We start from the raw sequence: 26,601 nt of genomic DNA on the forward strand, positions 1-26,601 counted from the left end.
ACGGGTTTTGGGGCTCCTTCTGCGCAAGTGCACAGCCAGCCTTGGCCTCTTTTCCGCCCGCCTTCTGTGGTTGAAAAAGGACACGAACTCGGCTTCTTTGGGTATCTGCGGGAGCAGAGCGTTTGCACTGGGGGTGAGAGCACTGGGGACACGGCTCCGGGAGGCCTGGGGCCCTGCCAGATCCGGTAGGTTTGTGTGCAGTGTTCCCGGGAAGTTCCCGGCGGGTCCTCCCCTCCCCCAGCCCCCGTGTGCTTGCGGCGTCTGCTCCCGCCTGCTTCCGTTGGCGCGAGTGGGGCTGCGTCCCCTATCTGGAGAAGGTGCCCTTTGCGGGCGCCGAGTGAGGGGACTGCAGGCAGTGGGAAGGGAATCCACCTTTATAATGTTTTCGATGAACGTGAGGCTACTAACAGTAGCTTGTGGAATTGCTCTGAGAAATAAGGTGTCATCTTCAAAGCTTTTTGTCAAGTGCTTGTAATAATGGGTGTGTAAGTTGCTATCACAAGACACTTTGTTTCCTTTGGTATTTCATTTAAGCCTCACAGTTGCCCTTATAATTAGGCCATTTTAAAAAGAGAGGAATTTACTGGAGGCCAGATGATACACCCCAGGGCACAAGCTGGTAGGTGGGAGAGGTTGGATGTAAATACAAGTAGATTTTACTCCCTACCTCTTGCTCTTCCCAGCATCCTTTCTGCCCCAAACCAAGAGTTGCAACCTTTGGAGCTCTTAGCAGAGTAGCCTGTCCCCAGATTTCCAGAGATATGATTGTGAAGTGAATATGGACAGAATCTCACAATGTGGTAATATATATCCTGGGATTTGTGGATTCTTTTTAGAGCCCCTGGTCAAGAGACTCTTGAACTTCCCTGCACCATCTAAGCTATCTCCATCCTCAAAGGCACAATCTGATAATCTAATGCAGTGCTGGCCAATAGAAAGATAATCGAAACCAAATATGGAGTTTTTCAGTAGCAACAATAAAAAGAAAGAGATGAAATTAGTTCTCCTGATATGTTTAACTCAGTATATCCAAATTATTATTAACCACACTTCAGGTGTAGTAGTTGCATGCAGCTAATGGCTACATTACTGGATAGAACACTTGTAGTGGATTCCAAAGTCCGGTTTAGAGTGTTAAATGGAGGTTTCGATTACAGTGAATTTGTTTCTCAGGCCCAGATCCCAGCCCCTCTGTAGTAAAGTAACTTAAGACTGGAGAAAGAGAGCCCTAGGAACAACTGTCATTTAGAAGAGCTCTTCTGACAGATTCCTCATTGGAGCTTCAGAGCACGGGCAGAAGTTTCAAGAAAGGCACAGGTCCTGACTTGCTCCACCAGAAGCAGTTCTTGATCCCTCTATAGCATGAGTCAGACTTAGTGACTGCACGCAGAAGCCATCACAGACTGTGTGACAGTGGGCACTGGACCAGCTTGCAGAAGGTGGTGAGCAGGGGTTGAGAGGGATGGGTGACTGTCAGGCTGTACAGGAAAAGGTACTTCACTGGGTGGTTGGTAGGACATGATGCCCAGGGAAGGTATAACCAGCCAGAACTAATGAAATCCTAAATAGCACCCAGTGTCCTTCATTCCCCCTCATTCTTTCCAGATTCTGAGCTGCCCTCCTACCATGGCCATCACCACATGTGGCATCTAGAGTTATGCTGATGCTCCCTCTTTCCTGAGTGTAGGGAATGACGAAAGGATAGTAGAAGAAAATTTTTCTATATTAGACACTTTTGGAAGCTCAAAATATTGGGCCTGAAATGAATGATTTTTGAAAAGACGCCCAGGGCAGAATTAAGAACTTAAGCACAGTGCTGTTTACTTACATAGGTAAGTACTATAGGCATCTTACTAAGAAATCTGTTTCAGAATTTGCAACCAAGTAAGAACAAAAAGTTAGAAAAAGTATTTCTTGCATAAAGCATCCCATCTTTATTTTGAAGTTTTCTGGGGAAGCTCTAACTCAAAGTGTAAAGACAACACAAATTTGATTAACAATCCCATCTAAGTAGGTTTTTTAAACAACATTAGTTTAAATGAAGGTAGAAGGTTTTACCTTTGTATACCTGAATTTGTTTAACCAATATCCTCTTGTTTTATTTTGTGTTTTTTGTTGTTCTTCTTACTTAGAAGGGGACATAAATTGTTAATTCATCGACTTCTGAGTTTCACAGCAGTGAAAATGCAAGGTTAAGCCTATGTCATCATATCGCAGATGCATTTGTTCAGGTACTACCTCTGCGTGGTCCTTCTTGTTCCCTCTCAAGAATGTCAAAAGGATATTCTTCTATAGGGAAACCTTTTTTCCAGCCGATGTTAATGAGATTTTTAGGGAAATAAAAATATTTGTAAGGCAGACCAGGTTTCTCATGACCCTATTTCTCCTTCCTCTTTCCCAGCTGAACCTTCTCATTTCTTCACATTCTTCAAGGAGCTGCAGAAAATGAACATAGTGCAGGTAATTTCTATTTTTAATAATCTGTTTGTTTTATAGTGGATTTTATAAGGGCTTAAGGGTCTATTAACATGAAAAAGTAGACATAGAAATGGATCAGATGCATTCAGAGATGGAAATACAGATGAGTAGCAGAGCAAAGGTGGCATGTGGATATGAAATTGGAGCTCCGAATTTATTTCTGAGTGTTGGTAGCCATGTCAGAGTGTCAGACAAACTACTGCTTTAAAGGTTGTGGTTGGTGAGAAGATTAAGCAAACTGATACCTCATAGAATGTTAAAACATTTTTTTTTTAAGATTTTATTTATTTGAGAGAACGAGTGCATGCGCACAAGCAGGGGGAGAGGGGCAGAGGGAGAGAGAGAGAAGCAGAGTCCCTGATGAGCAGGGAGACCGATGCGGGACTCCATCCCAGGATCCTGGGATCATGACCTGAGCTGAAGGCAAGAGACTTAACCAACTGAGCCACCCAGGTGCCCAGAATGTTAAAACATTTGAAGGTAAAAATGATCTTTATTTTTCGAGTAGGTGATTTAGTTAACAACTTTTCAGTAATTACTCTAAAATAATATAGAACGTTGTCTCTACTTGTTCTTCAATAAAAGTAGAAGATGTAATGCTAAATGTGAACTTGGTCTGTTCTGTTTTCCAGAAACTCAGACACAGGGGTTGAATTAGACATTCTTTTCTGTTGAATCAGCTGAATTAAAATTACTTTCCATAAATATTTTGAGTACCCAAGATATTCAGGTTGCTCAGCAGTTTAAAATTGTGTTCTCTTTCAAACGTTTCAACACTTTCTGTCCACACTTCAAACCTCTGCATGATGCTTTGGCTTGTCTCCCCACTTGCGTGTCATATCTGGTGACCAGAGACTTGATTATAATCAAATCCATTGGGTCTTGTCTAATTCTTTCCTTACTTGACTTTTCTGTAGCATTTGCCTCTACTGCCTCTGTCCTTCTGGAAAGTTTCTTTGTTACTGTCCATGACGCCCTCCACTGGCCCCATCTTTACAGTGCTGATATCTTTTTGGAGTCATCTTCTTTCACTTGTCCTTTCATGTGGTTCATTCCCAGTTTCCGACCCTGGCCCTTTTAATCTGCTCTATTAATCTTAGAATGGTTTCATTCTCTCTCTCTCTCTTTTTTTTTTTTAAGCTTTATTGAGATTCAGTTCACATACCATGCCATTCACCCATTTAAGTGTAGAATTCAGTGATGTTTTAGTATACTCAGAGATTGGTGCAAATATCACCACAGTCAATTTTAGAACAGTTTCATTATCTTAAAAAGCAACTCTACATTTTATCCCCTTTCATCTGCTCATTTCCCCCAAACCCCAAGCAACCACTAATCTATTTTCTGTCTGTATAGATTTGCTGAACCACTCCCTGTATTATTTCTTGTAGGGCAGTTCTGCCTGTGACAAATTTTGTTTTTGTTTATCTGGGAAGGTTTTAATTTTTCTATTTTTGCTGGATATATAATTGTTGGTTGACAACTTTTTTCTTTCAGCACTTACTTGTCATATATCATTTCACTGCCTTATGTCTTCCATGGTTTGTGATTAGTAATCTGCTTTTAATACTATTGTACATGATGAGTCACTTCTTTCTTGCTGCTTTCAATATTGTCTCTTTGTCTTTATTGCTTGATGCTATCCCATATTTCATTTTTTGTCATTATTTTTCTTTGTTTCCTCACAGTATATAATTTCAATGGGCATATTGTCCAGTCTGTTCATTCTTTCATCTCCTCAAATCTGCTATAGAATCCCTCTGGTGAAATTTTGATTTAGTTATTAAAGTTTTCAACTCTTGAGTTTCTATATAATTTCTATTTGTTAAAATTTCTCTTTATTGATATTCTTGATTTAGTGAAATATCTTTCTTTATTTTCCTTTAGTCGTTGGACATTGTTTTTTTCTAGGTATTTGACCATATTTAATATGGCTGCTTATACCTTTTCTGCATATGAGCCTTACTTTCTTGTTTCTTTTCTTGTTTACTAAACTTTTTTGTTGAAAATAGGACATTTTAAATAGAAGAATGTGCCAGTTCTAGAAATCAGAATTTTTCCCCTCTTTCGGGGTCATTGTTGAAATTTATTTGTTCAGTGAGTTTTTAAAAAATTCTGTAGAGCCTGTGTTTTTTTGATCTGAGGCAGTTGAAGTGTCTGCAGAAATTTGTTTAAATGCCTAGACCCAGTAAGTCTCCCCAGTCTTTGCTAAGGGCTCTGTGCATGTCAGGGAATTCTTCAACAGTCAGACAGATGGTTTATAACTCTGCATTAGCTTAGACTTCTTTCTAATGCCAAACCTCAAGGTCACCTAGAGGTGATAGCTCAGGGCCTTCTCATATCTTTCCTGAGTATGCTCACAGCCTTAGGCATATGCACAGCCCTTTGCAAGTTTGCGGCCTCCTTGATTCTCAGGAATATATCAGAGGTTTTCAGAAACATTTATGGACATCTCGTTGTCCAACTTTTCCTTTCAAGCTTCTTGGTTAAGCCATTGTTTGTCTCAGCTGTTATCTACCACCTCAGGTAGCCATTAAGTTAAACAAATGCCTTTAATTTTTGATAAATGATGAGTGAATAAGGCTTTTCACACTGAGCTGTGAGTTAGCTCAAATAAAGGCATCCTTGTAAGTGGGGTCTTTCAGGAAACCACCAAACTGGCCAAATAATGACAGTTTTCTTTGAATGAGGTTTCAATGGATCTCCAACCCAGTTCTGCTCTTGTGGTTGCCAGGCTGCTGGTTGCAGACCATTGGTTGTCAAACTATTGCAGAGTTGGGAAGGGAAGGATGGGAACAGGGTATAAGTTAAAAGGTCCCAGTATCACCATTCTACTATGATTAAGCTGTTTTGTTTTTGTTTTTTATAAATGTTTTGAAGATAGCCTTTGTTAATTTTTATAATTTTTGCTAGTTTTTTAAAAAAATTTATTTATTGAGAAAGCAAGAGACTGAGTGGCAGAGGGGGAGAGAGAGAGAGAATCTCATGCAGACTCTGTGCTGAGCATGGAGCCTGACGTGGGGCTTGATCCCACAACCCCTAGATCATGACCTGAGCCAAAATCAAGAGTTGGATGCTTAACCAACTGAGCTACCCAGGCGCCTCAGTTTTTGCCAGTTTTTTTCTTAGTTTTATGAAGGAGAGAATTTTTTGGATCCTTACTTAACCGTTTTTATTTATGTCACTTGTTAGCTTATTTTTTTTAATCCACGTGATCTAATTAAGTCAGATATTAAAGAGATTCGCAAAAATGAAAGCAGTGCCACTTTTCTCACTAATTTTTTTGCTTTGGAGAATATAATTACCTTTTCTTTTTTTCTTTTTTAGATTAAATTTTGAGAGGTATTCCTGTCCTTTTATTTATTTGTTTTAGTTACCAGCTACTACTACTGAGTTTCACATGCAGGAGGTACTCACTTAGGAATACCGAAGACATAAATGAACAAATAATTGGATACATAACACTGAGGGGGAAAAAAGAAACTTGTTTCTGCCCTGTTATCTTAGTTTTCTTCCCTTTCTTTTCTGCTTTTAATTGTGATAAGAACACTTAACATGAGATCTACTCTTAGCACATTTTTACATGTGTGATGCTATATTGTTAACTATAGGGATGATGTTGTACAGCAGATCTCTGGAACTTAATGATTTTGCATAACTGAAGTTTTATGTCTGTTGAACAGCAACTCTCCAGTTCCCCCTCCTCCCAGCCCGTTTGAAGTCTTTTGTCGTGGAAATTTTCCCTTTTTGCATTTTCCAAGATTCTACCTTTTCCAGACTCTTTTTTTTTTATTATTAATTTTGTTTTATTATGTTAGTCACCATACAGTACATCATTAGTTTTTGATGTAGTGTATGCAATTTAGGTGGTAACTAAAATTTTAAGAGGCAATCAGACAGCAATGTGAGCTAAATGCTATACATCCTGAGGAAAGAAATGGGACTGAGGAAAGAAAAATACCAAATAGCATTTGAGAGAGACAGTTTGTCTCTCTCTCTGGTTTCATCTTGTTTCATTTTTTCCTCCCTTCTCCTATGAGCCTCTGTCTTATTTCTCAAATTCCTCATATCATGAAATAATATGATACTTTCTCTGATTGAATTACTTTGTTTAGCATAATACCCTCTAGTTCCATCCATGTCGTTGCAAATGGCAAGATCTCATTCCTTCTGATGGCTGCATAATATTCCATTGTATATATATATCACATCTTATTTATCCATTCCTCTGTCGATGGACATCTTGGCTCTTTCCATACTTTGGCTATTGTGGACATTGCTGCTATAAACATCGGGGTGCACGTACCCCTTCGGATCACTACATTTGTATCTTTGGGGTAAATACCCAGTAGTGCAATTGCTAGGTCGTAGGGTAGCTCTATTTTCAACTTTTTGAGGAACCTCCATACTGTTTTCCAGAGTGGCTGCACCAGCTTGTATTCCCACCAACAGTGTAGGAGGGTTCCCCTTTCTCTGCATCCTCGCCAACATCCTTTCCTGACTCTTACTACTTTTCAGAAAGCTTTTTCTTTGGCTTTTTGGACTATACTTTTTCTGCCAGTCTCTTTAATATTCATGCTTCCCTAAATGCTATTTGGTATTTTTCTTTCCTCAGTCCCATATAGGATGTATAGCATATAGCTCACATTGCTGTCTGATTGCCTCTTAAAATTTTAGTTACCACCTAAATTGCTAGTAACTCCTAAATGCTTGTCTTCATCCTTACACCTCCCTTCTATATTCTAAAACCATGTGTATATTAGTTTAAGGGATAGTTCCACCTTTATGTTCACAGACCCTTCAGGAGCAACATGAACAGATCTATCTCACTAAAACTTCTAACACATTTTTTTTTTCCTTTTGTTTCCTAAATGTCAGTGTTTGGCACCAACATTCCAGAAGCTGCTCATTTAGTTAGCCTGGGCGGTTGTGCAAGAAAGTAATTATCAGATTGGTTGCTGCTGCTACCCTGAGATTATGTCCCTGTCCTTATATTCATTGCTGTTACTTCAGCGTAAATAATCACTTATACTGGTCTCTATGATTCCAAATCCTTGGTAAGTTGTTCTTTGCTCTTCATGAGCGCTAGATTTATATATCTTTATATATGTATTTATACCTGTTTGATCATGTAAAATATCTCCACAGCTTGCATGTATCTTCTTTGTCTCCCACTATTTACAATGACGATGTCTAAGGAGGGAATGAACATATTAGAATTCTCTAGAATGCCCACAGTAACTTGGGATGAAGAGGAAGAGTTGTAGGAAATCTCTTTACATTGAATTTTTTTGTCTTAAAAAATCTGTAATTCATAAATAGATATAAATGAATTATAGGAAGTTAAAAACCTTCTTAACTGAGCAACTCCACAGCTACAGACAAAATTAGGTCAGAAATAGGTGTCTTTGATAACCATGTCTTTTAGAGCTTAAGAGTAAACAGGGAAAGTGGTAATTCTCAAAGATATGTGTCACATAATTCTGAATCTTTGAACAAACTGTGTTGTTACAGGGATCCATGTCATTCGAAGATGTGATTGTCGAATTTACCCAGGATGAATGGCAGTACATGAGCCCTGCTCAAAGGACCCTGTACCGAGATGTGATGCTAGAGAACTACAGCCACCTCATTTCAGTGGGTAAGCAGACTTTATTGTGTATCTTCGTCTAAATTAAATTTCCTTTTTTTAAAAGTTATCAAAACACATGGACTCCTTATAGAGATTAATGTTGTACTGGCTTTTGAGTAAGAGGTCTAAGGTACCTGAAGCCTTTAGGAAGCAGACAAAATGTTTATGTTATTACTTTCCCGTGGGATACTTCAAATGAGCACATTTATTTTGCTGCTCTTGTTGCTGTATCTTGCTCCACCTTTGAAGGCCAGAAAACCCATGGATCTGGTATATGTATATACCTTCAGTTGTCATGTTTACAGGGTATTGCACCACCAAACCTGAGATGATCTTCAAGTTGGAGCAAGGAGAAGAGCCCTGGTCCTTAGAGGAAGAATTCCTAAACCAGAGGTACCCAGGTGGGTGAGCACTGACAGAAGGAAACACTTGGGATAGTTAAACTTTTAGGGGAATACCTTTGAAAGTTTTGTTTGTTGGTTGGTTGGTTGTTTTGCCCTTTTAAACAGCTCTGTTGAAATACTATTTACATATCATAGAATCCACCCATTTAACAGGTACAATTTAGTGGCTTTTCACATATTCACAGATATGTGTAAATATCACCACAGTTCATTTTCATTACCTCAAAAAGAAACTTCATACCCTTTAGTTATTATCTCCCTATCCTCCTATCCCCTACAGCCCCAGCAATCACTAATCTACTTTCTGTCTTTATAGATGTGCCTATTGCAGACATTTCATGTAAATGCAGTCACACATTATGTGGTCTTTTATGACTGGTTTCTTTCACATAGGATTACAAGATTCATATGTATCAGTACTTCATCCTTTGTATGGAAAATAATGTCTCATTGTATGTATTTGCCACATTTGTTTGTCCATTCTTCATTCAATTGACGTTTAGGATTCTACCTTTTGGCTATTGAATAATGCTGGTAGAAACATTGATTTACAAGTTTTTGCATGGATTTTTTTTTTGGACATACGCTTTTTTTTCCTCTTACTGAGTTACACTTGATTCGAATTGCTGGGTTATGTGGTAACTGTTTCAAGAATTTCCAGACTATTTTCCACAGTGCCTGCCTATTTCTCATTCCTAATGACAGCATATGAGGGTTCTCATTTTTCCACATCTTCACCAACACTTGTTATTATCTTTTTTATTCTAGCCATCCTAGTAGATGTGAAGTGGTGTATCATTGAAGTTTTGATGTGCATTTCTGTACTAGTCATTTGGCCTGGCATGATAAATACCATAGTCTGGGTGGCCTAAATAGCAGAAATTTATTTCTCATAGTTCTGGAAGCTGAAAGCCCAACATCAGGGTGCCAACATGATTAATTTCTGGTGAGGCTTCTTTCTGGCTTGCAGATGACTGCCTTCTCACTGTGCCCTCATACGGCCTTCCCTCTGTGCTTTCATGGAGAGAGAGCTGTGATGTCTCTTCCTATTCTTTCAAAGATACCAAGCCTATAAGAATTTGAGCCACACCCTTATGAACTCATTTACCCTTAATTTCCCCAAAGGCCTTACCACCAAATATAGTTACATTGAGGGTCAGGGCTCCAACATACGAATTTAGGGGGAGATATAATTCAGTCCATAACAATTTACTTGGTCACTAGTGATGTCAAGTATTTTTTCATGTGCTTATTGGTATTTTTGTGTAAACTGGTAAATTCAGGAACTTCAAAAATTACAGTTTCAGTATAATTCTTAGAGCAAAAGAGTAAAATCATCCTAAGTGTGTTTACTAAAGTTTTTGTTGTGAAGCTGTTCAACCAGACAGCAAAATTTTTAGATTAAGCATATTTTCCAGTCATTAGATGTAAATGATTTGATTGTATTGGTTGCCTAAAAAAGATACCCCAAAATAAGTATGTTTGAAAGATTGCAATAAAAAAATAGTAAAGTTATTAAGTAAAAAACTAAATAATTTAGAGTTTCATGTTATTCAGGCTTGAATTTAGGCAATAACTGCAGTAACTTAAGGGTGCCTGGACGGCTCATCGGTTATGCGTCTGCCTTCAGCTCAGGTCATCATCTCAGGGTCCTGGGATTGAACCCCGTGTCAGGATCTCTGATCAGTGGGGAGCCTGCTTCTCCCTCTCCCTCTGCCCCACACCTCGCTCATGCTCTCTCACTCTCCCTCAAATAAATAAAATCTTTATAAATAAATAAATGCATTAACTTAAAAGAAGGCCCTCATTTTAAGAGCACAGGTTAAGGAAAACCCTTAAGCATTTGAATGACTGCACCAAACAGTATCATACCAGCTATCATAAAACACAAAATAATGAGGTTCTAAGAAGTTAAAATTCACCAGGATTAGGAGATAATAACATACCTCATCTGATTAAAGTAAAGATACTATGAACATAAATAAGTATGCCTATATGGGATGTAAATGATATTTATATTAGAGTGAACCAGGGGCAACTGGGTGGCTTAGTCAGTTAAGCATCTGCCTCTGGCTTAGGTCATGATCTTAGGGTCCTGGGATGGAGCTCTGTGTTGGGCTCCCTGCTCAGCGGGGAGTGTGCTTCTCCTTCTCCCTCTGCCCCTCCCCTGTGCTCCTTCTCTCCCTCTTGCAAATAAATAAAATCTTAAAAAAAAAAAGTGAATCATATATATGTATCTGTATCCTGAGATCAAAGAACAAGCCTTTTCATGTATTGCATGGAGCATTGGGTGTTACACACAAACAATGAATCATGGAACTCTACATCAAAAACTAATGTACTGTATGGTGACTAACATAACATTAAAAAAAAAAAAAAGAAGCCTTTCAAGTTCCCATAGATTAATCATAAGATAGTGAAAATATGGGGCGCCTGAGTGGCTCAGATGGTTAAGCGTCTGCCTTCAGCTCAGGTCATGATCCCAGGGTCCTGGGATCAAGCCCCACATCGGGCTCCTGGCTCAGTGAGGAGCCTGCTTCTCCTCTCCCTCTGCCTCTCTCCCTTCTCATGCTTTCTCTCTCTCTCTCTCTGTATCTCTGTGTCTCAAATGAATAAATAAAATCTTAAAAAAAAAAAAGATAGTGAAAATATAATGTTAATCTAGAAAGAAAACCAGTAAGTCCAACAAATTAGAATTCCATAAATAATACTTTCAACATATTTTGATAAATATAGAAATTAATGAGTAAACAAAAAACTCTTAACATGGATATTTTAAAAATTCTCTCTTTTAAACAACGTATAAAAAAGGATATCAAGTCCAAAATTGTGTGACATTTATAAAATAAATGTGCATATTATAAACCTTAGGGTATAGTAGATTAGTGAACAGAGGTAAATTGGTAGTCTAGTAATAAATTAAGCAAGAACAATAACAAAAATATACTAACACAGGCAGAATTTAAAAGTGATATTAATTAACTGGAAGACTGAGAAATTATAGAATGTTTCTTAGAATAAAAAAAAAGTAAAATGGATGAAATTTTAGCTAATCCTAACAAAGACAAAAGAAGCACTTATACACAATTATAAATATTTAATGCAGTATCAAAGAAAATCTCATTTATACGAGTGTTGTGGTAGGATTTGCTCTATCACATATGTAAAGCTCTGAGAGTTAAGTAGTATGGAACTGGAAGTGGGATAGTTTAATAAATGCGTGAAACAGAAAAGAAAGCTCAAAAAAAAAAACATATACTTCATAGATAATTGGTCTTGATAGATGGCACTAGCCCCACAAAACAGTGGAGAAAGAATCCCAAAGTAACCTCATTGATCTAAACAAAAAATGGGATTCAGGTGGCTTAAAGGCCTGATTTTTTTCAAAGTAAAACTAGAGATATTCTATGGGATAATAAGGAGAATGTGTTTGTGACTCTGCTTGGGGAAGGAATAAGATATAAAAGTATTAACCAGGGGAAAGGTGGAATAAATGTATTTTATTTTACTCTCCACTAATTGCAGCTAAATGTATACATGTGTGTGTATCTGTACATATATGTATATCTATATATGTATATGTGTGTATATATGTATCAATATACATATGGTAAATATACATAGAATAAATGTAATATTCTGAAAGATTACACAACAATGAAGGTGAGCTAGGGACCATGGCACCTGATGGTGGTTAGTGTTAAGAGAAGGCTGGTGGGGACCCTGACATCTCACCCCTCCTCACTGTTAATGTGGTAGCCTACTCCTCCAACTCCCAAAGATGTCAGTGGAGGTTTAGGGGGGAACATGGACTTCTGTCCACACTTGGCAGTAGTGAAGCTGCATTCCACTTCTTTTGTTGGCATGATTTCAGAGGAGGTTGGCTAAAATTGAATGTAAAAATTCAGTTTATTAATTTTCTCATAAAGATCATGCATTTATTGTTCTGTTTAGAAATATCCAAACTCAGAGTAAGACAGATTTATTCATATGCTTTCTTCTAGAAAATTTTTAAATTTCACATTTTACATTTTGTAATTCATTTGGTGTTAGTTCTCATAGACAGGATGGGGTAAGTGTCAGGTTTAAATTTTTGAAAAGGAGAGTCCAGTAATTCTAACACCATTAATTGAAAAGATTATCCTTCCCTACTGAATAGCATTTCCATTGTTCTTAGAAAATGGATAAATGTATATTTTGTATATGGTACATAAGTTTATGTGTGTGTGTGTATTTGTACTTATATTCTGTACATTTAAGACTGTATTTCTGTGGTATCTGTATTTTTTTATTCATCTACATATCCATCCTTATGTCAATACCACATTAACTTTAATATTCTAGGTTCTTAATTAGACCTTGAAATCAGTTAATGTGAGTCCAAAAACGTTCTTTATAAATTTTAAAATGAGCTTTTTAAAATTTTTTTTTATTATGTTAATCACCATACATTACATCATTAGTTTTTGATGTAGTGTTCCATGATTCATTGTTTGCATAGAACACCCAGTGCTCCATTCAATACGTGCCCTCTTACCCTCACCAGGCTAACACATCCCTCCACCCTCCTTCCCTCTAGAACCCTCAGTTTGTTTCTCAGAGTCCATAGTCTCTCATGGTTCATCTCCCCCTCCCGATTCCCCCCCTTCATTTTTCCCTTCCTACTATCTTCTTTTTTTTAACATGTATTATTTGTTTCAGAGGTACAGATCTGTGATTCAACAGTCCTACACAATTCATAGCTCTCACCATAGCACATACCTTCCCCAATGTCCCAGCCACCCCATCCCTCCCACCCCCCACCACTCCAGCAACACTCAGTTTGTTTCCTGAGATTAAGAATTCCTCATATCAGTGAGATCATGTCTTTCTCTGATTGACTTATTTATCGCTCGGCATAATACCCTCTAGTTCCATCCACATCATTGCAAATGGCAAGATTTCATTCCTTTTGATGGCTGCATAATATTCCATTGTGTGTGTGTTTATCTTCTTTATCCATTCATCTGTCAATGGACATCTTGGCTCTTTCCACAGTTTGGCTATTGTGGACATAGCTGCTATAAACATCGGGGTGCACGTACCCCTTTGGATCCCTACATTTGTATCTTTGGGGTAAATACCCAGTAGTGCAATTGCTGGGTCATATGGTAGCTCTATTTTCAACTTCTTGAAAACCTCCATACTGTTTTCCAGAGTGGCTGCACCAGCTTGCATTCCCACCAACAGTGTAGAAGGTTTCCCCTTTCTCCGCATCCCCACCAACATCTGTCGTTTCCTGACTTGTTAATTTTAGCCATTCTGACTGGTGTGAGGTGGTATCTCATTGAGGTTTTGATTTGGATTTCCCTGATGCCGAGCAATGTTGAGCACATTTTCATATGTTTGTTGGCCATTTGGATGTCTTCTTTGGAAAAATGTCTGTTCATGTCTTCTGCCCATTTCTTGATTGGATTCTTTGTTCTTTGGGTGTTTAGTTTGATAAGTTCTTTATAGATTTTGGATACTAGCCCTTTATCTGATATGTCATTTGCAAATATCTTCTCCCATTCTGTCGGTTGTCTTTTGGTTTTGTTGACTGTTTCTTTTGCTGTGCAAAAGCTTTTTATCTTGATGAAGTCCCAATAGTTCATTTTTGCCTTAGCTTCCCTTGCTTTTGGCATTGTTTCTAGGAAGAAGTTGCTCAGGTTGAAGAGTTTGCTGCCTGTGTTCTCCTTTAGGACTTTGATGGACTCCTGTCTCACATTTAGGTCTTTCAACCATTTTGAGTCTGTTTTTGTGTGTGGTGTAAGGAAATGGTCCAGTTTCATTCTTCTGTATTTGGCTGTCCAATTTTCCCAACACCATTTGTTGAAGAGACTTTTTCCCGTTGGACATTCTTTCCTGCTTTGTCGAAGATTAGTTGATCATAGAGTTGAGGGTCCATTTCTGGGCTCTCTATTCTGTTCCATTGATCTATGTGTCTGTTTTTGTGCCGGTACCATACTGTCTTGATGATGACAGCTTTGTAATAGAGCTTGAAGTCCGGAATTGTGATGCCGCCAGCTTTGCTTTTCTTTTTCAACATTCCTCTGGCTATTCGGGGTCTTTTCTGGTTCCATACCAATTTTAGGATTATTTGTTCCATTTCTTTGAAAAAAGTGGATGGTATTTTGATAGGGATTGCATTAAATGTGTAGATTGCTCTAGGTAGCATTTACATCTTCACAATATTTGTTCTTCCAATCCATGAGCGTGGAACGTTTTTCCATTTCTTCATGTCTTCCTCAGTTTCTTTCATGAGTATTTTATAGTTTTCTGAGTACAGATTCTTTGCCTCTTTGGTTAGATTTATTCCTAGGTATCTTATGGTTTTGGGTGCAATTGTAAATGGGATCAACTCCGTAATTTCTTTTTCTTCTGTGTTGTTGGTGGTGTATAGGAATGCCACTGATTTCTGTGCATTGATTTTATATCCTGCCACTTTACTGAATTCCTGTATGAGTTCTAGCAGTTCTGGGGTGGAATCTTTTGGGTTTTCCACAGGAAGTATCATATCATCTGCAAAGAGTGAGAGTTTGACTTCTTCTTTGCCGATTTGGATGACTTTTATCTCTTTTTGTTGTCTGATTGCTGTGGCTAGGACTTCTAGTAGGATGTTGAATAGTAGTGGTGATAGTGGACATCCCTGCCGTGTTCCTGACCTTAGGGGGAAAGCTCTCAGTTTTTCCCCATTGAGAATGATATTCACTATGGGTTTTTCAGAGATGGCTTTTGTGATATTGAAGTATATACCCTGTATCCTGATACTCTGAAGAGTTTTGATCAAGAAAGGATGCTGTACTTTGTCAAAAGCTTTTTCTGCATCTATTGAGAGGATCATATGGTTCTTGTTCTTTCTTTTATTAATGTATCACATTGATTGATTTGTGGATGTTGAACCAACCTTGCAGCCCAGGGATAAATCCCACTTGGTCGTGGTGAATAATCCTTTTAATGTACTGTTGGATCCTATTGGCTAGTATTTGGGGGAGAATTTTTGCATCCATGTTCATCAAGGATATTGGTCTGTAATTCTCCTTTTTGATGGGGTCTTTATCTGGTTTGAGGATCAAGGTAATGGTGGCCTCATGAATCGAGTTTGGAAGTTTTCCTTCCATGTCTATTTTTGGGAAAGTTTCAGAAGAATAAGTATTAATTCTTCTTTAAATGTTTGGTAGAATTCCCCTGGGAAGCCATCTGGCCCTGGGCTCTTGTTTGTTGGGAAATTTTTGATTACTGCTTAAATTTCCTTAGCGGTTATAAGTTTGTTCAGGTTTTCTATTTCTTCCTGGTTCAGTTTTGGTAGTTGATACATCCATTTCTTTCAGATTATCTAATTTGCTGGCATATAGTTGCTCATAATATGTTCTTATAATTGTTTGTATTTCTTTGGTCTTGGTTGTGATCTCTCCTCTTTCATTCATGATTTTATTTATTTGGATCCTTTCTCTTTTGTTTTGGTAAGTCCGGCCAGGGGTTTGTTAATCTTATTAATTCTTTCAAAGAACCAGCTTCTAGTTCCGTTGATCTGTTCTGCTGTTCTTTTGGTTTCTATTTCATTGATTTCTGCTCTGATCTTTATTATTTCTCTTCTCCTGCTGGGTTTAGGCTTTATCTGCTGTTCTTTCTCCAGCTCCTTTAGGTGTAGGGTTAGGTTGTATATTTGAGACCTTTCTTGTTTCCTGAGAAAGGCTTGTATTGCTATATACTTTGCCCTTAGGACCGCCTTTGCTGCATCTCAAAGATTTTGAACAGTTGTGTTTTCATTTTCATTTGTTTCCATGAATTTTAATTCTTCTTTAATTTCCTGGTTGACCCATTCATTCTTTAGTAGGATGCTCTTTAGCCTCCATGTACTTGAGTTCTTTCCGACTCTCCTCTTGTGATTGAGTTCTAGTTTCAAAGCATTGTGGTCTGAAAATATGCAGGGAATGATTCCAGTCTTTTGGTACCAGTTGAGACCTGATTTGTGACCTAGGATGTGATCTGTTCTGGAGAATGTTCCATGGGCACTAGAGAAGTATATTCTTTTGCTTTGCGATGGAATGTTCTGAATATGTCTGTGAAGTCCATTTGGTCCAGTGTGTCATTTAAAGTCTTTATTTCCTTGTTGATCTTTTGCTTAGATGATCTGTCCATTTCAGTGAGGGGGGTGTTAAAGTCCCCTTACTATTGTTTCTTTGCTTTTGTTATTAATTGGCTTATATAATTGACTGCTCCCATGTTAGGGGCATAGATGTTTACAATTGTTAGATCTTCTTGTTGGATAGACCCTTTAAGTATGATATAGTGTCCTTCCTCATCTCTTATTATAGTCTTTGGTTTAAAATCTAATTTGTGTGATATAAGGATTGCCACCCCAGCTTTCTTTTGGTGTCCATTAGCATGGTAAATGGTTTTCCACCCCCTCACTTTCAATCTGGAGGTGTCTTTGGGTCTAAAATGAGTCTCTTGCAGACAGCATATCGATGGGTCTTGTTTTTTAATCCAATCTGATAGCCTGTGTCTTTTGATTGGGGCATTTAGCCCATTTACATTCAGGGTAACTATTGAAAGGTATGAATTTAGTGCCACTGTATTGCCTGTAAGGTGACTGTTACTGTATATTGTCTGTGTTCCTTTCTGGTCTATGTTACTTTTAGGCTCTCTCTTTGCTTAGAGGACCCCTTTCAATATTTCTTGTAGGGCTGGTTTCATGTTTGCAAATTCCTTTAGTTTTTGTTTGTCCTGGAAGCTTTTAATTTCTCCTATTTTCAATGACAGCCTAGCTGGATATAGTATTCTTGGCTGCCTACTTTTACTCATTTAGTGCTCTGAATATATCATGCCAGTCCCTTCTGGCCTGCCAGGTCTCTGTGGATAGGTCTGTTGCCTATCTAATGTTTCTACTATTGTAGGTTACAGATCCTTTGTCCTGAGCTGCTTTCATGATTTTCTCTTTGTCTCTGAGATTCATAAGTTTTACTATTACATGTTGGGGTGTTGACCTATTTTTATTGATTTTGGGGGGGGTTCTCTGTGCCTCCTAGATTTTGATGCCTGTTTCCTTTCCCAAATTAGGGAAGTTCTCTGCTATAATTTGCTCCAATATACCTTCTGCCCCTCTCTCTCTTTCTTCTTCTGGGGTCCCAATTATTCTAATATTTTTTCTTCTTATGGTATCACTTATCTCTTGAATTCTGTCCTCGTGATCCAGTAGTTGTTTATCTCTCTTTTTCTCAGCTTCTTTATTTTCCACCATTGGGTCTTCTATATCACCAATTCTCTATTCTGCCTCATTTATCCTAGCAGTTAGAGCCTCCATTTTGTATTGCACCTCATTAATAGCCTTTTTTATTTCAACTTGGTTAGATTTTAGTTCTTTTATTTCTCCAGAAATGGTTTCTCTAATATCTTCCATGCTTTTTTTAAGCCCAGCTAGTATCTTTATAATCGTCATTCTGAACTCTAGTTCCGACATCTTACTAATGTCCATATTGATTAGGTCCCTGACAGTAGGTACTGCCTCTTGTTCTTTTTTTTGAAGTGTTTTTTTCCGTCTTGTCATTTTGTCTAGAGGAGAATAGATGAATGAGAGAACAAAATGCTAACAGGCTAACAACGACCCCAGAAATATATACGCTGAACAAATCAGAGAAGAGACCTTCCAGAAACTCGTCGCTTTTCTGTTCAGAGAGTTGCTGCTATTCTTTTCTTTGATCGCCTCTTGAGTTCGTAGATGTTCAGAATGGCTTGATCTCTGTCTAGCTGAATTCCTGGGACCAGACGAAATTTAGGTCTCCTACTCCTCTGCCATCTTGCTCCTCCTCTAAAATGAGCTTTTTGATATTTAACAAAAAGCATGCCAGCTTTTCAACTGGGATTGTATTGAATCTATAGATCAAATTAAAGAGGTTTAACATCTTAAAATCCAATCCATAAAGAAATCCCATCTCCTTTTATTTATGATTTCTTTGATTCCTTTTATCAGTAGTTTTTGGAGTATAGGTACCAAGTATTTTGGGTTTTGTTTTTAGCATCATGGTAAATTATATTCTTTGATTTAAAATTCTAGTGATAATTGTTTTTATATGATTGGCTTTTGTATATCAGCTTTGTATTTTGCCCTTGCTGAAAACACTAGTTAAGGAGCTTTTTTTGAAGATCTTTGTGTGGTTCTCTCTGTAGATTTTGTATCTTTTCTTTCTATTCTTGCTGTACTGCATTGGTGGGAACTTCTAGCAGTCTCGAATAGAAGTGCTGAGGCTAGATACCTGTATTTTCCAATCCTAGGGTTTAAGTATTCAGTCTCTTAAGTATGACTATAGCTATAGGCTTTTTGTAGATTCCCTTTACAGTAGGTTAATGGATGGATTTTGAATTTTGTGAAATATTCTTTGCCTTAAATTATTTGATTGTGTGGTTTTAATATTTTAGATAATTAATATGATGGATTACATTGACTTTTAAATATCTCAACAGTTTGTTTTTTTGGGATGTCATTTCTATATTGCTTTGGGGGTTTTTTTTTATGCTTTTTTTTTTTTTTTTTTTAGAATTTTTACATTTATGTCATGAAGGATATTGGTCTGTAGGTTTCTTGTATTTTCTAGAAGAGATTATGTAACATAGTTTTCTTTTCTTTTCTTTCTTTTTTAACCTTTGGCAGAATTCACTAGTTACTGCCTTCTAATACTGAAGCTGTTTCTTGGTACTACGTATTTGTTGACCACATATTCAACTTCTTAAATAGATACTGATCTATCCAAATTATGTCTTCTTGAGTGAATTTGGTAGTGTTTTTTTTAGTGAAATTTGTCCATTTCACTTAAATTGTCAAATTTATGGGCACAGAGTTTCCCCTAATATTCTTTTATTATCTTTTTAGTGTCTGTTGTATCAGTATTTATGTCTTCTCTTGCATTTTTTCTTATATTAATACTTTGTGTCTTCTCTATTTTCTTCTTTGGTGTAAATCATTTAAAAAAAAATCTTTAGTGAACTAAGCTTTGGCTTGATTGATTTTTCTCTGCTTTCCATTTTCAATTTTATTGTCTTCTTTAGTCTTTATTATTTTTTTCCTTTTGCTTTCTTTAGATTTAATTTTTTCTCTTTGTCAAATTTGTTAAAGTGGAACTGGGTAACTGGAGTCTCTTGTAATATAAAAAGTTGTAAGCTATAGGGCGCCTGGGTGGCTCAGTTGGTTAAGCGACTGCCTTCGGCTCAGGTCATGATCCTGGAGTCCCGGGATCGAGTCCCGCATCGGGCTCCCTGCTCGGCAGGGAGTCTGCTTCTCCCTCTGACCCTCCTTCCCTCTCATGCTCTCTGTCATTCTCTCTCTCAAATAAATAAATAAAATCTTTTAAAAAAAAGTTGTAAGCTATAAATTTATCTCTGAGCACTACTTTAACTCCATCCCACAAATTTCTATATGTTCTAAACATTATTGTTTTCATCCAATTCTAACTATCTTAATTTCCTATGAAATTTTCTCTTTGACCAATGTGTTAATTAGAAGTATATTAATTTACAAATATTTTGTGTTTCTCCAGGTGACTTTGTGTTACTGATTTCTAGTATAATTTCTTGATGGCCTGAGATTATACTTTGATTCCTGTTTTTTTATATTTGTGAAAATTTGTCTTGCAGTATAGAATGCGGTCTGCTGTGATGAATGTTTCCTGTGCATTTGAGAATAATGTAAATTAAACTGTTTTTATGTACTGTGTTCTTGGGTTTTGAGAGCATGGTTATTACAAATGCTGTTTCATCCCTTCTAGCTGTAATATTGTAGTATTCCTGCCTCTTTTCCCTTCTTTCCTTCCCCTACCTGCTGTGTTGCCATAAGTGCCCTAAAACAACAGATGTATTGCTTTTGCTATTGCAGATTCCATAGAATAGATAAGAATGTGGTTCCAGGAAGAATTTTGGTAGTGGTTGCTGTTACCATCCCTGAATGTCCTGTGAATAGAACTTTCTTAGAATTCTTCATGATCTCTCTAGTGAGCTCTTAGTTTTGGCTCACGGAAAGAAATTTTCTAAGAGTGTCCAGTTCTTTTTTATACCTGTGGCAGTGGAACTTTCATTCCCTGTTAAACCTATTTTTGTTTGGCTTGAGCAGGGTGGGCATTGTCAAAAAGATTTTCTGTTCTGTCAAACCACCTTTTTTTCAGACCTTTGGCTAGAAGGAACAGGCTTTTCTTGTAGCTCTTTTTGTTATGTATATTGTTGACTGGGATTGAGGGCTTTTCCAACACTCCAGTGCCCTATGTAAGATATATTGGAAGCAGAAAGAACAGTCTTGGAATCCTCTGCTATGTCATTTCTTGAGTTCCAAAGTCCACATTCCATTTTGTAGCATCTTACTTACTTAGTATTGATTTAGTTATTGATATATTGATTGTCCAGGGATTTGTTAATTGTAAGAGGGAGGACTTAGGAAGAAAGGAGCTAGCTACTCAGTCTTGGCCAGCACTGAAAATAATACCTGTTTTCTTTAAACAACACGGATGAAGAAAAAGTATATCTGTCTTTTCTCTATGTGCATGAATTGCTGATATTTGGAAATGTGACCTGTAACAGAATACAATACATAACAAACATATGGCTGTAAGTTCCTCTCCATAAGAAATATAAGATATAAAGATGTTTTCAATTTTTCTCATTTTAGGATATTTCAGTGTTGATATTCTCATTGAGGGAAACCAGGAAAAACAAGCGAAACCTCTGTGGCAAGTAATATTCACTGATAACAAAACACTGAGTAAAGAAGGGCAGAAAGTTTTAGAAAAACCATTTACTCTGGATATAATTCCAAATTCTTTTGGGAAAATGCCCTGTAAATGTGACTCATGTAGAATGAATTTGCCAGTTGTTTCTGAATTAATTATTTGTGATAGAAACTATTCAAGAAAGAAGGCTGATTACATGAATGTATGCAAAAAGTTGCAGCTTGATATTAAACATGAGAAAACTCATACTGGAGAGAAATCTTATGGTTATAATAAAAACATGAAATCTCTCAATAATAGGAAAGATCATCAGAAACTTCAAAGCCTGGAGCAGTCTTTTGAATGTAATAAATTTAGGAAAGTTTTACATGATAAGACTCACTGTGTTATAGGAGAGGAATCCTATAAGGATGATGAATTTAGGAAAAACTTTGATAAAGCAACTTTATTGAACTATGTGAGAACTGGCACAAGAGAGAAATGCTTTGATCTTAATGAATGTGGGAAATCCTGTGACAAAACCACCACTGTGAAATATGATAAAGTTCACATGGCTATGACAAACTCTGAATATAATGAAAATGGGAATAACTTCAGCAGGGTCTTACCTCTCACTCAGTCTCAGAGAACTGTTAAAGAACAGGGTGCTTTTGCAAGCAATAAATGTGAAGAAAAGTTGAGCCAGAGCTCAACCCATATAGTACAAAAAAAGACACAAATTAGAGATGAATTTTGTGCATATAATGGATGTATTAATGCCTTCTACCAGAAATTAGACCTTATAGTATGTCAGAGAACTCACACAGAAGAGGAACTCTACCAGTGTGATAAATATGGGAGGTCCTTCCATCAAAACTCAGCCCTCAGTGTACATCATCAGCAAAGTGAAACTGGAGAGAAGTCATTTGAATGTAATGAATGCAGGAAATCCTTTTACCAGAAAGGACAACTCATTCATCATCTGAGGACCCATTCAGAGGAGAAACCTGAGGAATGTGAGGAATGTGGGGAATCTTTTTGTTCAAGTTCACATCCTATTCATTATACTGGAACTGATATGAGGGTCAGTCTCTGTGAATGTAATAAATGTGGGAAAACTTTCTGTCAAAAGTCAAACATCCATGAAAATCTGACAATTCACACAAAGGATTATGATAACAGTGGATGTGGGAAATCTTACAAGAAGTCTGCGCTCATAGTACACCAGAGAACACACACAGGAATGAAACTCTGTCAAAGTAACATATATGGGAAAACATTCTCCAAGATGGGACATCTCAAAGAACATCAGAGAATTCACACAGGGGAGAAATCCTACAAATGTATTGAATGTGGGAAAACTTTCTCTAAGACATCACATCTCAGAGCACATCAGAGAATTCACACAGGCGAAAAACCCTACAGATGTACTGAATGTGGGAAAACTTTCTCTCACAAGACACACCTTAGTGCACATCAGAGAGTCCATACTGGGGAGAAACCCTATGAATGTAACAGATGTGGGAAAACTTTTGCTGATAATTCAACCCTCAGAGCACATCAGAGAATTCACACAGGGGAGAAACCCTATGAATGTAATGAATGTGGGAGGTCCTTTGCCCATATATCTGTTCTCCGAGCACATCAGAGAATTCATACAGGTGAGAAACCCTATGAATGTAATGACTGTGGGAGATCTTTTGCCCATAATTCAGCCCTTAGAGCACATCAGAGAATTCACACAGGGGAGAAACCCTATGAGTGTAGTGACTGTGAAAAAACCTTTGCCCATAATTCAGCTCTCAGAGTACATCAGAGAATTCATACAGGGGAGAAACCATATGAATGTAATGAATGTATGAAAACATTTGCCCATAATTCAGCTCTCAGAGCACATCAGAAAATTCATACAGGGGAGAAACTCTATGAATGTAACGAATGTAGGAAAACTTTTTCACAGAAGACACATCTTAGTACACATCAGAGAATTCACACAGGGGAGAAACCTTATGAATGTAGCGAGTGTGGGAAAACCTTCTCTCAGAAATCATACCTCAGTGGACATGAGAGAATTCACAAAGGGGAAAAACCTTATAAATGTAATGAATGTGGGAAAACGTTTGTCTATAAGGCAGCCCTCATAGTCCATCAAAGAATTCACACAGGTGAGAAACCCTATGAGTGTAGTGAATGTGGGAAAACTTTCTCCCAAAGAACACACCTCTGTGCACATCAGAGAATCCACACAGGGGAGAAACCTTATGAATGCAAGGAATGTGGGAAAACTTTCGCTGATAATTCAGCCCTCAGGGCACATCAGAGAATTCACACAGGGGAGAAACCCTATGAGTGTAATCAATGTGGGAAAACTTTCTCCAAGACATCACACCTCCGGGCACATCTGAGGACTCAAACAGGGGAGAAACCCTATGAATGTAATGAATGTGGGAAAACTTTCTCCCAGAAGTCGTATGTTATTGCACATCAGAGAATTCATACGGGGGAGAAACCCTATGAATGTAATATATGCGGGAAACCTTTTGCCCATAATTCAACCCTCAGAGTACATCAGAGAACTCACACAGGTGTAAAATCCTATGAATGTAATGAATGTGGGAAGACTTTCTCCCAGAAGTCACACCTTAGTGCACACCAGAGAATTCACACAGGGGAGAAACCTTATGAGTGTAATGAATGTGGGAAAGCTTTTGCACAAAATTCAACTCTCAGAGTACACCAGAGAATTCACACAGGAGAGAAACCCTATGAATGTAATGAATGCAGGAAAACTTTTATCCGTAAGGCAGCTCTTAGAGTACATCACACCAGAATGCACACCAGAAAGGAAACCCTTGCATGTGGTGAATTTGGGAAGTCCTAAAGGGACTCATACCTTAATTGATAACACACAGTAAAAAAGCTCATGTCACAGACTGGCAGATTGTTTCCCTTAAACATTTCCTTTTCCACTAGGCACATAGTTTGTCTAATTTCCCAGTCTTTCATTTGAGTGATACTGGTCATGGAATATGACACTAACATTTAAGCTAAGACTAGCCTTCAAAAGTCACCCTACATTCTTTCTGTCCTATGTTATGTTGGAATAGAGATATTGCCAGGGCAGACTTGGCATGTGTATTAAACATGGTAGAACACAAGGTGAAAGAAGCCAAAATCTGAATAACTGGGTGAAACAGTTCTCCACTAATAGATCTTCAGAAGTTGGCTTAAAAAACTGTACTCTGTTGAGCTCTTAAAGATTCTTTTCTGTTTGTTAAATGCACATAGTTTAGTTAACTCTGTTACAATGGGACAAAACCCTATGAATATCATGTCAGAAGACCTATAAAATTCAGCCTGTCATTGTACATCAGAGACTTCACATGAGGAAGAAAACTGTCAACATCCTGACTGATCAGAAGCTTTCATTAAAAATTAGAGAAATCTCAGGGAAAAACACAAAAGCCTTTATTACATATTTAATAGCAGATAATTAAGATTTGACCAAAATCTTATATTTTGATAAATGATATTTTTTAACAACTACTGAAAGTTTGCTCCAGGTAATTTTTTTTTTTCCTGAGGAAATATATGTTTCAGAATTGAAGATAAAATCTTCACCTAGAACTGATGTACCTAAATTTGTGGTTTATATGTAACATCAAGTTTTATAGAAAGTATATAATAAAATATTCTATACACGAACTCACCGTGGAATGTGAAGTTTTAAAGATGGAAGAAGAATTTGAATTCTGTGGACAATACCAATAAATGTTTGTGGCTAGTCTCTGAGCTATGTGGTACATCTATATCAGTTTATGTAACAGAATTCATTACTGCTGATGAGTTCTAGTAGAAGGCAGCAGGCAAACCTGCTCTGGAACCTGTCCACTTTCCTTTTTTGAGTTACAGTTTATGTTCTGTTGGCTTCCCTCAGCTTGATGCTGTTGATGCTATGAAATTTTGGCCTGCCTGCTGTCTGCCTGGTAGTGTGGCCCTGTTTTTCTAGGATATTGGAGATCCATAAGATTTCCTAAGTTTCCTTGTGTGTATGTATCTGTATGTGGGTAGGTGGGCTGCATGATTCTTACATGTTTTTTGGCCTTCATTATATCCCACTAGTGGTTTATTTTGTACTGTGTAATTATAAAGGACATCATAGCCTCATTCCTCTAGTATGCATATAGCCTACGCATCTTGTGTAGGATCTTTTTCCAACCTCATAATGTGTGTTCACATTATGCAGCGTTGCAAACCATTGTTATTTTTATCCTGCTTGGACAGCAGGTTTTGGAATTGGAATGAAAAAGGCTACTTTCATATCATAAGTACCACATTAGTATTAAAAAGCAGACTAACTTTTGAGGGAACGATTTAGTGTTGTATAGTTTTAGCCAAGAAAATATTGGTTAGTCTGTCATCATTTGAGGCTACATGGTTTGGTCAGCACAGAGAAGAAAGTAAATGCAGTCCTCGTTTTTTAAAAACTTGAATCACAAAATTTTTCTCAACTCTGGGCACATTGCTTTCTGCAAGTGTGATCTGGTAGATTGAGCATGAGGACAGTAAGTCAGTTGATTCCCTGAGTAAGTTTTCTATTCCCATCCCCTGCTGATACTATGTGAGGGGAAATGATGACATACCTTTAGTATTAATTGGAGAACAGGTACTTCTTTTGACACCGGGTTGTTACCACTTTGCAGCATCACTGCCAAGGAAAAGAGCCTGTACTAAGAGCTCACCATTGGATGAAGGCTGTATCATCACACCACCAGGGCTGATACACCAGTTATTGAATCAGCATTCTTTGTGACAAGGAAGTTCTAACAGATAAGAAGGTGTTTGCATCTCCTTGGTCTCTGACACCTTGATGCAACTTGAGCTTCGTGCACAGTGTTCAAAGGTAAATGATAGGGAAAAAAATCTCTTTCTGCATGCCTGATTTTTCAGAAAACTATATATGAAAAGGAAATTATCAAACCTGGAGTACTGTTAAAAAATTAACTTCAGTTTTGGGGCGCCTGGGTGGCTCAGTCGTTAAGCGTCTGCCTTCGGCTCAGGTCATGATCCCGGGGTCCTGGGATCGAGTCCCACATTGGGCTCCCTGCTCAGCGGGAAGCCTGCCTCTCCCTCTCCCACTCCCCCTGCTTGTGTTCCTGCTCTAGCTATCTCTCTCTCTGTCAAATAAATAAATAAAATCTAAAAAAAAAAAAAAAAAATTCAGTTTAGAATAGTTTTAGATTTAAATAAAAACTAACAATACTATATACTTCTCACCCAGTTTCTCTTACTAACATCTTACTCTGGTATATTTGTCTTAAGTAAGTAATGACACTGATACATTATTAACTAAACATTTTTCAGATTGCACTGGTTT

The 26,601-nt window shown here is 37.6% G+C and overlaps 1 protein-coding gene across 1 annotated transcript; it reads left to right on the top strand.

Moving 5' to 3' along the window:
• Positions 1–25: 25 nt before the first annotated feature.
• ZNF658 (zinc finger protein 658) lies at positions 26–26,019 on the top strand. Its single transcript, XM_032392846.1, has 5 exons — positions 26–185; positions 2,402–2,460; positions 7,993–8,119; positions 8,416–8,511; positions 21,185–26,019. Exons 2-5 carry the CDS (start codon positions 2,446–2,448, stop codon positions 24,103–24,105), a joined length of 3,159 nt encoding a protein of 1,052 aa, XP_032248737.1. The 5' UTR covers positions 26–185; positions 2,402–2,445; the 3' UTR covers positions 24,106–26,019.
• Positions 26,020–26,601: the final 582 nt, after the last annotated feature.

The sequence above is a fragment of the Phoca vitulina genome, unplaced genomic scaffold, assembly GCF_004348235.1.
Source record: "Phoca vitulina isolate PV1807 unplaced genomic scaffold, GSC_HSeal_1.0 scaffold70, whole genome shotgun sequence".
NCBI classification, from domain to species: domain Eukaryota; kingdom Metazoa; phylum Chordata; class Mammalia; order Carnivora; family Phocidae; genus Phoca; species Phoca vitulina.

What these genes read in the sequence shown, in the direction of transcription:
- ZNF658 (XM_032392846.1), top strand. An exon ending in CAGCCACCTCATTTCAGTGG is followed by an intron (nt 8,120 to 8,415) that starts GTAAGCAGACTT and finishes TCATGTTTACAG; the next exon opens with GGTATTGCACCACCAAACCT. An exon ending in CCTAAACCAGAGGTACCCAG is followed by an intron (nt 8,512 to 21,184) that starts GTGGGTGAGCAC and finishes TTCTCATTTTAG; the next exon opens with GATATTTCAGTGTTGATATT.